Consider the following 13,761-nt stretch of genomic DNA (forward strand, 5'->3'; position numbering starts at 1 on the left):
CACCAGGTGCATTTTGCACCTGGCTATCAGCCACTTGTGACCAAGTGAAGGTGTCTAGATGCCAGGATGGTACCTGACGTCTCCACTACCTGGAGGTGCATGCCTGGGGATCCTGGGATCTTGACTGTTTTCACACACTAAAACCACATCCTGTAGAATTCTATCAGTTATATTTTATCTGCACAATCAGAATGAATTCCAGGAACCTAAATGCTTTTTCTGGGCAGCCTGACCAAGAGCAGTGAACAATGTTATATTTAATGATTGTCGCTTGTCTTCACTTACCCCACCCCACTGCCCTGCTCACAGTTGTGAAGAATATCCCTACATTATGAATAGTCTGTGTCACCATTGAGAAAAAGAGGTCGGAATAGGCCAATATATATGTCCCTGGATAAAGTGACTTTTCTTCTTTAAGTTGTCAGTGTTCTTAACCTAGTTCAAGGTTGTCATCTGAACTAACCAAATGTTTAACTGATATCAATCACAACCAGTCCATCATTTGAAAAATAAGACTTTAGAGCTGTCTTGCCTCAAAATGGCAACTACACATTCCGATATGGCAACTGTAACCTTGGTTTAAGGAGCCACTTGGCATCTAGGTTGTACAGGGGTACCTCTGGATGCGAACGGGATCCGTTCCAGAGCCCCATTTGCATCCTGAAGCGAACGCAACCCGCGTCTGCAGGTCACGATTCGCCACTTCTGCGCATGCGCATGACATCATTTTGAGCATCTGTGCATGCGTGAGCAGCAAAACCCGGAAGTAACGTGCTCCGTTACTTCCTGGTCGCCGTGGAGCGCAACCCGAAAATGCTTAACCTGATGCTACTTCAACCCGAAGTATGACTGTATATCTGTTTCTAACACAGATAGCAAGTGGTGAAAACCAAAACAGCCTAAGAAATAAGCAAGTGTGTCCTTAACTCAATTGCCCCAGAGGATGGCCCATTAGCTGTCAGTTTCCTCATTGCCCCTTGTAGAACCACCAGGGAGAAGGAGGCCCATCACTCACAAATACCTGTAACTCAAGAAACATCTCCCTGGAGTCTGGGATCTTGACATGCGGGTTTGTTGTGAAATGCGTGAAACAAGCTCACTAAACTGCTTATACCAAGCTCTCCATTAAAGCAGGGGTGGCTAACCTGTGGCACTCCACATGTTGCTGGAATACAACTCCCATCAGCCCCATCCAGCATGGTCAAGGATAATGGTTACTGTAGTTCAGTAACCATCCCCTTTCCATATTAGAAAGACAGGTACTGAGCCAAATCAGGGCTGGGACATGCAAGGTATAGGACACATAGCACATGATGCCAAATCATGAGAGCTCTGCTGGATCAAACCAAAGGTTCATCTACTTCACATTGCCCATAGTTGCTACTCAGATGCCTCTGCAAAGCTCACAAGCAGAACCAGATAATCTGTCAATCGTGCTTTTTCTCAGTTTTTAATTTTTCTAATTCTTTGCTTTTTAATGTCTTCACATAACATTTTCATGCCTCTTCCTCCTAACACACAGAATTTAGAGCACAATTTTGCATAATATACATATTTTGCTAGCCATTTCAGCAACATAATGCATTAAATGAAGGGAGTTTCCTAATGATTCTCAGTTCCCTTAAAAGCTACAGTTCCCAGGCAGTTCCCAAACAGCCATGACTGTTTAAAGTGGTATACATTTTAAATGTATAGTGCAGAGGGGGCTAGAACGATCCTTTGAAATTTGCACACCTCCCGTATTTTGTGATACTGCTCTCCAAAAATAAAAATAAAAATCAGCTCCAAAATGAAAAAAGAAAAAAAGAAAATGCATTTTCCTTCTCCATCCTTATTCAAAAACAAGGTATGAAAGTGGGATCCTGGTCTATTGTCGCTCCACAGCAACTTAATATTTAGTGGCAGGCTGCCTCTAAACCTGGATCAGGCCCATTTTATCTACAAGAGGAAAGTGGTGTTGGAGGGAGAAGAGCTGGGTGGAGGAACTCTGGGTTTCAAAAGGAGAAAACCTTAATGTAATTTCCCTGTGCTGCATTATTCTCTTTTCATAGCTTCGATTCAGGGAACAGCGGAAAACAAGCCTCCAGTTCCTATTCTGAATCCTTGTTCAAACAATTCAGTTCTTTGGAAAACAGGTAAACGAAGCTCCTCTCTACATTGACTCAGACTGGGCAGAAATCAAACAGCTATCCTAGTTAAGAACAGTACTTGGCCAATCTGGTTTGTGGAAATGATGTCTCTTTCTCCAGCATAGATGCCCAGGCCTCAGTTTCACTTATATAAATTGCAACAAACTGACCATGTTTTATTCATACTCAGTGTTTTCCTGTATATTCAGGGTTGCAGTGAATGTTATACATTTGTGCTGTGGGTGCAAAATAGGGGTTAGTGTTCTGCAGAACCTTTGAGATTTCTTCCACACGCAGAGTTCAAATCCCTTCTTCTTACTCCAGTTTACTGTGCCCAGATATGCACCCAAGGACATAATTATTCTAATTTCTTCTTCCAGTAACAAGCAGGATCAAGAGAGTAATCAGATGACTTCCTGGAACAACTCTGCTCCAAAATCTCCTGAATCTCCTTCACGTAGAAGGTAATAATCTGTGCAATCCTAATTTACTCATAAAATACAGGCAGCTAAGTAGAGAACTGCTATTTCTGGTGGAACTGGTATGCTTGGTTGGTTGGAAGGAGTAAGAAAGAAATGAATTGTAATTAATTTCCAACTGCTTATGCTTTGATTTCCACAGTGAGAAGAATGAACGAAAATCCGAGGCCACACGAAGTGCTGAAACACCTCGTGCCGTTATTTCTGAGGACAGGTAATCCTCCTCATGTTGTTCTATCCTAAACACCTGTAATTCACTTCCACATTTACTGTGGAGGTAAAGTGTTCAGCTTATGTACACTGTTTGCACAGCAGTGTCAGAGGGTAATTTCCACTTGCGTTCTTTTACACTGGCTAATCCTATGCATGTTTACTTGCTCCTCTACTAAGTGTTTTTACGATTAATGTGGCTGCTTTTTTAAAACAGCACTTTCAATGGGTGTGAGGAGCTTTTTCAAGCCATGGGCTGCATTCCCTCGTGGGGAACCTTACAAGAGCCACATGGCACTGATGGGCAGGATCAGAGGCAAAAGTGGGCAGATAATATAACATAAGAAGAGCCCCGCTGGATCAGGCCAAAGGCTCATCTAGTCCAGCAGCCAGGTGCCAATGGGGAGCCCTCAAACAGGACCCAAATGCAACATCACTCTCCCCAGCCACACAAAAGCCAGGTGTGCATGCACTTTCCCATCGAGGCAAGAAAGAGCCATTATTACAGTTCCAGCCAGGTAAAAGCACTTGAGGAAAGCACAGAGCAGTGGGCAGTGAGGGGCATGACCTGGAGAGAGTCCAGGGGGCCACGTGTGACCCACAGGCCAGAGGTGCCACCCATATGCCCAACAAAAGTGCATAGTGGTCAGAGTGCTGGATTGAGAATTAGGTTTAATGCCCCGTCCCTCCACAAAGCTCACCATTCCCCAGCAGAATCTACCTGTCAAGGTAGGATAAAGTTGGGATTCATATTTAGCCAAACTGTAGAGTGAAACTGTAATTAATAACTGGAATACTTGCATTTTATATTTCCAACCATGAGGGTCATGGTTATATTCATAATTAAAGCAGAAATGCAATATCAGAAAGGATCAGAAGCACTAAAGATAGCATGTATAAAATTTGGAGAATTAAAATCAATATACGTTCCTCTCAAAGTTTTAAAAAATAAACTAGAAGTTTATCAAGCTGCTCTCAATGAACCTTCCCTAAGTTTTTGAGGCAGCTAATGCATATCTAGGTATTTACTAATTTACAGTGCTGTTTCATTCTGGGGGTACTCAAGGGCACACAGTACTGGCACCTCTTTTTCCCTAGAAAAAAACTTGTGTTAAAACTGTGGCACTCACAGTAACAGCTTCATGGTGAGTACCGACACCATTTTTTTCCTAGAAGAAAAAGCACTGCTTATTTGATATTTAGATTAATGCCCTACTCCTCAGTCTGCTAAAAATTTATCTCAGGGAGATAGTATTAATATGATTTGATGGTTGGCATTGGATCTATTTTTTTATTCAGCAGAGAGTAAATTTCTTCCTTGGTTCAGAATATAAGAAAAACAACAACAATACAGTCAGTATATCTTTTCCTATGTGATCACCAAAAATGCAAAATTAGCAATGCAATTCCATACATGTCTGCTCAGAAGTAAATCCCAGTAGTACAGTGAGGCTTACTTCCTGGAAAGTTGTACAGGGTCACGCCCACAGCATACATTCAACACGCATTTAATGCAACGTGGCTTCCCCCAAAGGATCATGGGAATTGTAGTTTATTACTAACACAGCTACAGTTTCCAGCACCATCGACAAACTACAGTTCCCGTGATTTTAAGGCAGATGCCATGTGCTTTGAATGCATAGGGTGGAGTGTATCTTTAACCATATTGAGCATCCACTTGATAAATTTTATACTTTTATACTGGCTTTTTTTATCACCCCCTATATTGGGAACGTTTTTCACTCTTAGGGTGCACATTCCCACATCCCAGGAATAGCATGGCAGTGGTAGGTGGAGCCAGAGTAAACAAGAGGGTGGAGCAACGGATGTGTTCATTCAGTAAGCTGTAATCCGGGCACACAAATGTTGGAGTTTTCTGAATATACACAGCCCAACATTCCTGCATAGATACCTGGACTAACAGAAAACTGGTTGAGAATGGAACAGTGGTTGTAGGCCTCTTATTAACCAGATGCCCTCTTGCCATCCACAGCTGGGAAACAATAAAGCCCAAAAGTACAACTGTGAGTCAAACACCTCCGCACATCGTCATCTCCCCAGAGGCGAGCCCAAAGAGGTAAGAACCTCCTAATTCTTTTTTGCTGGCGCTCAATCAGAAATCTGTCCCGTTTTGTGTGGATTCTTTGAGAGATTGCATGAAAAGTTCACATTAAAATTGTACATGCTGTTAAATGCGTCACTGTATGTGTTATTATTGCATGTATTTTTGTATGCATTTCCACAAAACTGTTTCAATGAGCATTTTTTTAGCGTCTTAATTGCAGCAAAAACTGGGCCAAATACATCCCTACTTCCAAGTATGGAAATCACCATTAGTCACATTTGACAGTCTGTCTGGCCAAATGTCCTCACAAAGGTTCATTGGACTTTCCTTAGCAGGCCCACCTCTCATTATCGAACCAGAGATGCTTTCTCTACACCTGAGACTTATCTTCAGTCCATGTCTGGAGAACACCTGCGTGACATAGATGTTGGCTCCCCAAGGTAAAAGGGCATGGCTAAAACTTTGGAGGTCTAAAGATAATGTAAAAGAGTGGCTTCTTTTTAGATGATAATGATTAATTTGCTTGTTGCATTTTTATCACACCACCCTCCAAGATGGTTAGGGGATTCTGTGTGGTATGTCTCTCCCTTCCACCAGCTTGTGATATCTAGACTTTATTTATTTATTTATTTGCAGTATTTATGGCCTGCTCCTCAATAAATATTTTCAATCTAAGAGCAGGGAGCAAAGTTAATGAAATAAAGAGAGGAAAAACCAAGTAGACCAAAAAATTAAAAAAAAATTACAGGTCCAAATGAACAATTTTGTCATAAGGTGAACAAGCTTTAAAACTACAATAACAAAAATTAAAATTCCCAATTTAACCAAATACTTAGGTAAAAGCAAATACAAGGCATTCAAGCAGATTTAAATAAATAACCTGTGGGTTTAGCAACAGTTCCCACTCTGTTGTTCACTTACAGCAGCCCACTCAGTCCTGCTCTCTCTCACACACAAAGACACTCTCACATTCTGTGCCAACAGACTCTGTGGCTTTTAAGTAACTTAATCCCTTTTCTTCCCCCACTCCAATCCATCCAGGCTCTCACCCTGAGTGGTATGAATTGGTGCCCACAACCATCCACAGCAAGAAACCCCACTACCAACAGAGAAAACACACATGCACAAAAAGAAAGCAGGTGGCAATGTGCCATAGCTGTTTCTCTGCCAGCTTTCCCAGTCCTGGGGAGACTCATGGGCTCAAGGGCAGTAGCGCGGCCAGCGGGTGATGTGCAGGTACATTGGCTGGTGTCCACACTCCGCCCCCCTCATTCCTTTCCTGTCCAGCTGGCACAAAGAGTGTTCAGGGACTTCCAGGCCACCCCCTTCCCTTCTCACATTTGCCATTCCAAATATGTATGGGCCATCTCTTCATTTTAGTGGGATATGGGTGAAATTATTTGAATATTTTGATTACTGAACATATGAATATTTTTGACACATGAGTATCCTGTGGGGGAATATCCTACCTCCTGCAATTTTTTAATTTTAATTTTAAAAGCTTCTAGCATTTGTAGAATGAGACAAAAGGTAAAGGCAGTATTTTTCACATTTTTGCTGAAATGCTAGCCTGCTCCCTCCTTTCACTTTTTGACTACATCCGCCCTGAAAAATGCCCAAGGAAACCCAAAAGAGGGTGGCATTTACAGTGGTGGAAAGGTGGGTAGTGGGGACAGCTTCCTTGGACAGGGGGATAGTTTTGTCGTTGCCTGCGGGAATGAAGCAGGAATGAAGCTCTGGCTGCTGTGCTGTCATTTTTTCTATGCACAAAGCTCCTGAACAGACTCCAAAGGTGGTGGAAAGACTTCTCCCTAAAAGTGGGGCGGGCATGGATTCTGCCACCACTCACCTCATTGCCACAGCATTTCAGTTCAGTTTAATTAGAACCTTAGCATGGTAGTGACCTCCCATGGACAAGAATATTCACATAATTTCATTGTTAAAGGTAAAAGTAAAGGGACCCCTGACCATTAGGTCCAGTTGTGGCCGACTCTGGGGTTGTGGCGCTCATCTCGCTTTATTGGCCGAGGGAGCCGGTGTACAGCTTCTGGGTCATGTGGCCAGCATGACTAAGCCGCTGCTGGTGAACCAGAGCAGCACACAGAAACGCTGTTTACCTTCCTGCCGGGGCGGTACCTATTTATCTACTTGCACTTGACGTGCTTTCGAACTGCTAGGTTGACAAAGCAGGGACCGAGCAACGGGAGCTCACCCTGCCGCAGGGATTCAAACCGCCGACCTTCTGATCGGCAAGTCCTAGGCTCTGTGGTTTAACCCACAGCGCCACCCACGTCCCACTGAAATCCCCACCTTGCTCTGTTCCAAGGGCCTAAAATTAGCCTGCACCTGAAAAAAGGCACCATAATTGCAATTTCAGCAGCTGCCAATTCACCCCTAAGAATGTACATTGGAGCACCTCACAGTATTCCTGTAGTTCATCGAGCTCAATCTTGTCTGCACTGATTGGCAGTGGCTCTCCAGGGTCCCTCCCAGACCTACCTGGTGGCGCCAGGAATTGAACCTGCGATCTTCTCAGATGCCCTACCACTCAGCTATACCCCTTCCCTACTCTCCTAGGTAGGTTAAAGCTGAATCTGGCCCAATTTCACTTACTGGATTTCAAATGCATCAATGGACCTGGGTCTTCTAAGTCTAGCCCTCTAGGTTTGACACTCTAACCCCTACAACACGCTATATCTATGCCCAGGGTCACCAAATGAGCTTCCTAAGCTTAGTGAAGATTTAAACTGGGTCCTCCCTGTTCCCTTTTTTCCCTGGGAAGTTAACACTGGGAAATGATATGCATGAACACACACAAAAATCCTGCTGGATCAGACCAAAAGCCCGTCTAGTCCAACATCCTGCTCTCAAAGTGGCCACTCAGATGCTTGTGGGAAGCCCTGCAGCATGAGACAAGTGCAATAGCAATCTCTCCCCCACTTGTGTTCCCCAGCAACCGGCATTCAGTGGCAGCATTCCGCCTTTGATACTGGAGGCAGAATATACTGTTGTCATGCTCAGCAGCCATTGACAATCCGTGTTGCTTCATGCGTAACAAAAATTCACTGGATGTTTTCTTGGCAGATCTGCCCAGGCTCACAAAGAGGGATGCTCCACCAGGGAGCCCAAGTTCACGAGTCACAGAATTCACACAGATTTGGGCAGCTTACAGCACATATAAAAACATAATAAAATATCAGTCATTTAAAACTTCCCAATACAACTTCAGTAGGGCCCCCAATTGCATGTAAGCAGCACCTAAAGTGCTTCTGAAAAGACTTTAGAACAGCAACATGCTCCCTGCGCATGGGCTTACAGTTTAATAGTCACAATACAAATGAAAAAGGGGATGGAAGAGGAAAACCAGCAAATCCAGGCACTGAATATTAATCTAACACTGAACTGTATTTCTGTCTCTGATAGGGCTGGCTCTTTCAATAGGGACAGCACCGATACTCCTTCTGGAGCAGCATACAGTGTTCCCACCCACTTTGACAGCGATGGGGATGCTGGCTCAAAAAGGTACATAGGAAAAAGCAAAATTGGCATTTTAGCTATATTGTCATCAGCCTTCTTCCCAGCAGGTCAGAACCAGGTTTCAGCTATCCTAGGTAAAGAGTTCAATTTTAGGGAAATAGTCCATATTCCCCCCTTGGTGGGGGGGGGGAAACCACATCACCTTGGAGGAATTGGCTATCATAATTAGGAATGGAGTTGGGAATTCAATGCAGTATGCTTTAAAAAGCAAGCCAACCTAATCTGAACTTCCCAAACCAGGGCTGCATCTTCCTGATAATTTCTGCATTTTATATGATCTTTCACGTGACATAAAAGCCACTTGTGGAAATGTAGCAGAATCCACGGGAAAATTTAGTGCTCATATCTGTGTTAATTTCCTACAGGAAAAGAAATATGTTTGCTACCTGCTAACCTGGAAAATTACAGGGGTTTTGATCTATAATTTCCCCATGATTGTCATGGATTGTGTCGCCATCTGACAAAATTTGGGGTGGTATTCTAGCATACAGTTATTTACTGCCATTTTCATGGGTAAAATAATGGAGGAACAAAATGGTCTGCTATTGTGTCTTACCATGCCCGGTGGTGTGAATGAAATTTAGCAAGATATGGTAGTATATCAATCAAACAGCTGCTTCTTGTCTATGGATTGTTATCTACAGGGAGGCCTGCCCAGCAATTCTTCCCTCCCACCCTGTGCATTTGGGCAGCACCAACGTTTGGATGTTTTTACTCTGGCTGTGTCTTGAATATGCTTATGTATTTTTATCACTGCATTTTATTATTGTTGCAAATTGCTTTTGGGAGTTTTTTTTAGGGGAAGGGGTTATTTATAAATTCAAGAAGCCTAACCTCAGCTGAAGCAATACTCAAGGATGATGGGAATTGTAGTCCACCAGCATTTGGAGGGCTACTGGTTCCCCATCACTGCACTGAAGGGTCCCTACACACAGCTACTCAGACTTCCAGAAAATTAATCAGAGATATGTTGTCCTAAAGCTTTGTAAGCCATGCTAAGAATTAGTGTCATTGGTCCTGCAGTAATTCATTGTGTTCATGTGGGTTAATTTAGGGTTGCCATATGTCCGGATTTTCTCGGACATATCCAGAATACTGCAGTCGGCAGCAGTGTCCGGGCAGAAATCAGCCAATGCCTGGGAAAATCCAGACATATGGCAGCTCATACGTTCTACATTTAATTCACATGATGCTCCCCCTAAAGAGACCTAGGGACCATACTTTACTCTTCATTGTGCTACAATTCCCAGCACCCTTAACTAACTACAGTTCCCTGGATTCTTTGCAAGAGCCATGTAGTTTAAATGTATGGTGTGAATGTAGCCTTTGTCTAATAGGAGCAAGGAGCACCTTCTGGCAATTTCATGGATGGCAATAGTTTTAGGATGGACTGGAATTGGCAGCTTACCCAGTCCCAGGATGGGCGGTGGTTGCGGCCTGTTGCGGAGGGCCTCGAGTCCCAGGGAGCAATGCTGGGCGAGGTGGCCAGCAGTTGGGGAATCCCAAGGCTGGCTGCTAGGAGTGACGGGTGTTCCTGCCATCTGGTTATTTGAATTCTGGCCCATCTGGCCAGGCTGAGTGGGCGGGGCTTGTAAGAGGACCAGAGTGGAGCAAGCTTCTCTCCCATCTGCCCCTATCCTACAGAAATGCTGGCTGTGCCCACACTTGGGACTGCAGTCAGGTTAAGAACAACCCTCCCTCTCTCCACCCCATTTAGTGATGCTGTGGGTTTTGTATGCCAAATTCCCTTCCTTCCTTCCCAGGGCACTGCGCTTACTGGCTTTCCTGTGGTTCAGTAATGGTTGCCATTTTCAGAGCTAGGAAGGAATTTGCCTGCAAACAGATTGGCCCCGTTTGCAGGTTTTGCCTTCCCCATAGTAATAGTTGCAACTTGGCTTGATAAGGCATTAGGTGGAATCCTTTTAGTCTAACATCAGGCCAGGGGAGAAGTGGTGCATCACTCCCTACCTCAAAACTGTGCGATCACAAAGTACCCCGCTAACGGGAGCTAGGTGGAAGTTTCTATCCAAAAGCCAAGGCATGGGGCAGATGGGCCCTAGAGCTTCCTTCAGCACCCTGGGATGGCCATCCATGTACACCTGCGTCTTGTGGAGAACTCATTAATCGCAGACTCAACCCTGTCATGTGTCAGCCCTCTACCTGGAGGCTGAGATAATATACATCCAGTATCTAAGCCAAATCCTACCTACACCTGGAATCAATAAAGCCGTGGCCAATTTTAAATCCGAGAACATTGTCTTGTCCAGTTTGTTCACCTTCTAAGGCTAGGCCTTGCTCCCTGGGGAGGTGTCACTGCAAGTGGGTCTGCAACCGTCTCCTTTCTTCTTGCAGATCTTTCTCTGACTTTGAGAAGAAGGCTATGCAAGAGATGGCATATGAGAGTCCAAGTGACACAGAATACAAAAAGGTGGAAGCTCATCTGGCAAAGTAAGGAGGCAGACAACAGAAGGTTCCACCTTCACTGCTTGATATGGTCGGGGCAAAAGTCAGATGAGCTGCTTTCTTTAAAACTTTTCACAGAAGCAGTGAGAGGAGGACCCTGTCGAACCTTCCCTTTGTTGAAGATATTTTGCAGCTCCACTGTCTCTAGGATACCAATGTCATTTTTCACCTGTGCCTTTGTTCCTTAAAAGTAACTCTTGCTTCTGTAATCTATATATAAGTGGGTCCCTGCAGCACTATGTTGCGGTGTGGAGTATTTGTCTCTAGAGTTCAAACCACAACATTCCATTCCCTTTCCCACTTTGTTTTCCAGTTTTTCTCCAAAAATGTCAATCACTATTCCATGCTTACCGAGCATGCTCAGTTTCCATTATTTATTTATACATAGGCTACAGCCCTAATCCCTGGCAAACAATAGCAGGGCTTGATGGAGTGGTAGAGCCACAGCCCTGCCACACACTAGGCAGAGCAGAAGGTGTGGTGGAGGGAGAGAGGAAGGAAGCCCCTTTGCTGCATGAGAACCCATGATTGAAAAGCAAACCAAACCCAGATCAGGTGATGGCAAGGCTCATGGCAGTTCAGGGGGCTGGATTGCTCTCCCATTTATTTCAGATATTCCTTTTCCAGTCTTCATTGCCAGATTTACGTTAAAATCAAATACACATTAAAACAAAGCAGGCAGGAAAATATACAAACTGTCACACAACCGGCAGAGATAAACTAGTGTGGCAGTCCTATGGGAAGCTTGCAAACAAGGCCAGAGCTCACCCCACCTGTGATTCCCAACAACTGGTATGAGAGGTATATTGCGTCTGTATTCTTTTTTTAATGGACAAGATTTGCAAATGTTACTGTCTTTCGTCGGTCAGATCTGGTTCATGGTCCAGTGAAAGCAGCCTTAGTACCGGCATCCAAGGCAAACTCCCAAGAGCTGCCAAAAGGGATGAGTCAGAGCTGGAAAGTGCAAGGTGAGTGCAGGGTTCAAGAGCTGTTCTTGCTGCGATGGAGTATCACTATGTGAAAAGGACATGCCTTGCTCACAGAATGCTCTCGGAGGGTCCTCTCCCTGATGGAACTCAAGCAAGTAGCATCAGTTTCTTCTCAGGAGCAAACTTCACTGGGTCTTTCTGGAGTCTCCACCACTGCTGGCATATTTCTTCTGTTGCAGGGGAAATAAATGGATCTTTTGGGCAGGGAAAGGAAGGAGGAATAATGGAGATCCTTCCCCCCTTTGTAATTAAATGTGAACTTGCAAAATTCACACTTCCCAAATCAATACACAAACCAAAGCCAAACTATCCTTCAAAACTTTGCACTTCTCTGAATTGTGTGATGCAGTTATCCCACCAAAGAACCCGTACACAAAAGTGTATATGAATAAAAAGTGCATGGGGGGATGCATATGCTTGTGAAAACAGTGTACATAGATGCATTCTGTTTGGGGGAAATTGCTTGCAAAAATGCATATACTAGGCAAAATCCCATACCAAAATTGTGCATATTAGAGGAGGTGCGCATGACAATTATGAATTTTCATGCAAACTGTAGAAATAAATAAATGCACAAATGTTTGCAGAAATGTGCCAAACTGAATTTAATATTTTGAAAAAACAGAAAAGGAGAGAAATGGACATGGACATATTTATCCTGTCTTAGAAGGGAGAAAGCTGTGGCAGTGCTTGCAGTTTTGAAGTGAACAGGCTTCTCTCTATGTTTTCCACAGTACAGTGGCACCTTGGTTCTCAAACTTAATCAGTTCTGGAAGTCCGTTCCAAAACCAAGGCGTGCTTTCCCATAGAAAGTAATGCAAAACGGATTAATCCATTCCAGACTTTTAAAAACAACCCCTAAAACAGCAATTTAACATGAATTTTACTATCTAACAAGACCATTGATCCATAAAATGAAAACAATAAACAATGTACTGCAGTCACACAATCAATCCATCAGTAGCTGAACTGGGTTCCACACAGTTACAAAAACAAAACAAAAAGAGCCACAAAAACAAAAACACAAAATAAATAGCAAAAATAGACAGACCTCAGCGTAACACTCAAATCGGAAGTGTGGCACTCAAATCGGAAGTGTGGCACTTAAAACAAGAAGTGTGGCACTCAAAACGGAGCATGTTTGGCTTCCAAAAAAGTTTGCAAACTGGAACACTTAGTTCCAGGTTTGCAGTGTTGGGTTCCAAGTTGTTTGAGTTCAAGGCGTTTGAGAACTAAGGTACCACTGTATTCTATATGCAAGGTCCCACTTCTCTCCAACTTGCTCACAAGGATTTGAGCAGGGATTGTTTTTCTGGCCATCTCTGCCGAAATGCTCACAGCAATGGAAAGTTGGAAAGCATGGTTTGCGCACACATACGTATGTTTATATCCCCTCTTATTTCCCTGGCAGGTCCAGTTCTCTCTCTACAGAGAGTGGCGTTGCCACTCCGGAAAGCCAACAAGGAGAGCATGGGACAGATTCGGACACATCAGGGTAAGGAAACATGGAAGGCTGCAGTGTCTGCAGAGTTGCCATTCCTCACTGATCTCATAGTTTCATGCTTGAGCTGTGGCCTGGGAAGATGCTGCATTACCAGAGAGCCTGTAGCTCTCCAGATGTCAATGGACTCCAGCTCCCAACAGAAACATAGAGAGTCCCAGGTTGAAATCTTGTGTCTACCATAAACTGACTTAGGTGGCCTTCAGCAAGCTACTCTCTTTCTCTTTCAACCTTGGCATCCACATCTGCAACATAGGGAATAAGCATGCAAGGTGAGCCCTGTTAGATCAGGCCAAAGGCCCATCTAGTCTAGTTCTTACAGTGGCCAACCAGATGCCTGTGGGAATTCTGCAAGTGGGATATGAGTGCAACAGCTCTCTGCCCACCT

At 44.0% G+C, this 13,761-nt stretch overlaps 1 protein-coding gene across 6 annotated transcripts in view; it reads left to right on the plus strand.

The window, feature by feature from the left end:
• The window catches only part of ZNF185 (zinc finger protein 185 with LIM domain), a 64,371-nt gene that overhangs the window by 38,919 nt on the left and 11,691 nt on the right, over positions 1 to 13,761 (plus strand). For 4 of the 6 annotated variants that reach the window (XM_053373863.1, XM_053373864.1, XM_053373867.1 and 1 more), the window contains exons 13-21: positions 2,052 to 2,135; positions 2,510 to 2,593; positions 2,751 to 2,822; positions 4,812 to 4,895; positions 5,216 to 5,323; positions 8,307 to 8,405; positions 10,773 to 10,868; positions 11,753 to 11,851; positions 13,284 to 13,367. In XM_053373863.1, the coding sequence (XP_053229838.1) occupies positions 2,052 to 2,135; positions 2,510 to 2,593; positions 2,751 to 2,822; positions 4,812 to 4,895; positions 5,216 to 5,323; positions 8,307 to 8,405; positions 10,773 to 10,868; positions 11,753 to 11,851; positions 13,284 to 13,367 (810 nt within the window). The remainder of the gene's footprint in view (positions 1 to 2,051; positions 2,136 to 2,509; positions 2,594 to 2,750; positions 2,823 to 4,811; positions 4,896 to 5,215; positions 5,324 to 8,306; positions 8,406 to 10,772; positions 10,869 to 11,752; positions 11,852 to 13,283; positions 13,368 to 13,761) is intronic. The other 2 variants (XM_053373865.1, XM_053373866.1) reach the window with 2 other exon arrangements.

The sequence above is a fragment of the Podarcis raffonei genome, chromosome Z, assembly GCF_027172205.1.
Source record: "Podarcis raffonei isolate rPodRaf1 chromosome Z, rPodRaf1.pri, whole genome shotgun sequence".
NCBI lineage: Eukaryota > Metazoa > Chordata > Lepidosauria > Squamata > Lacertidae > Podarcis > Podarcis raffonei.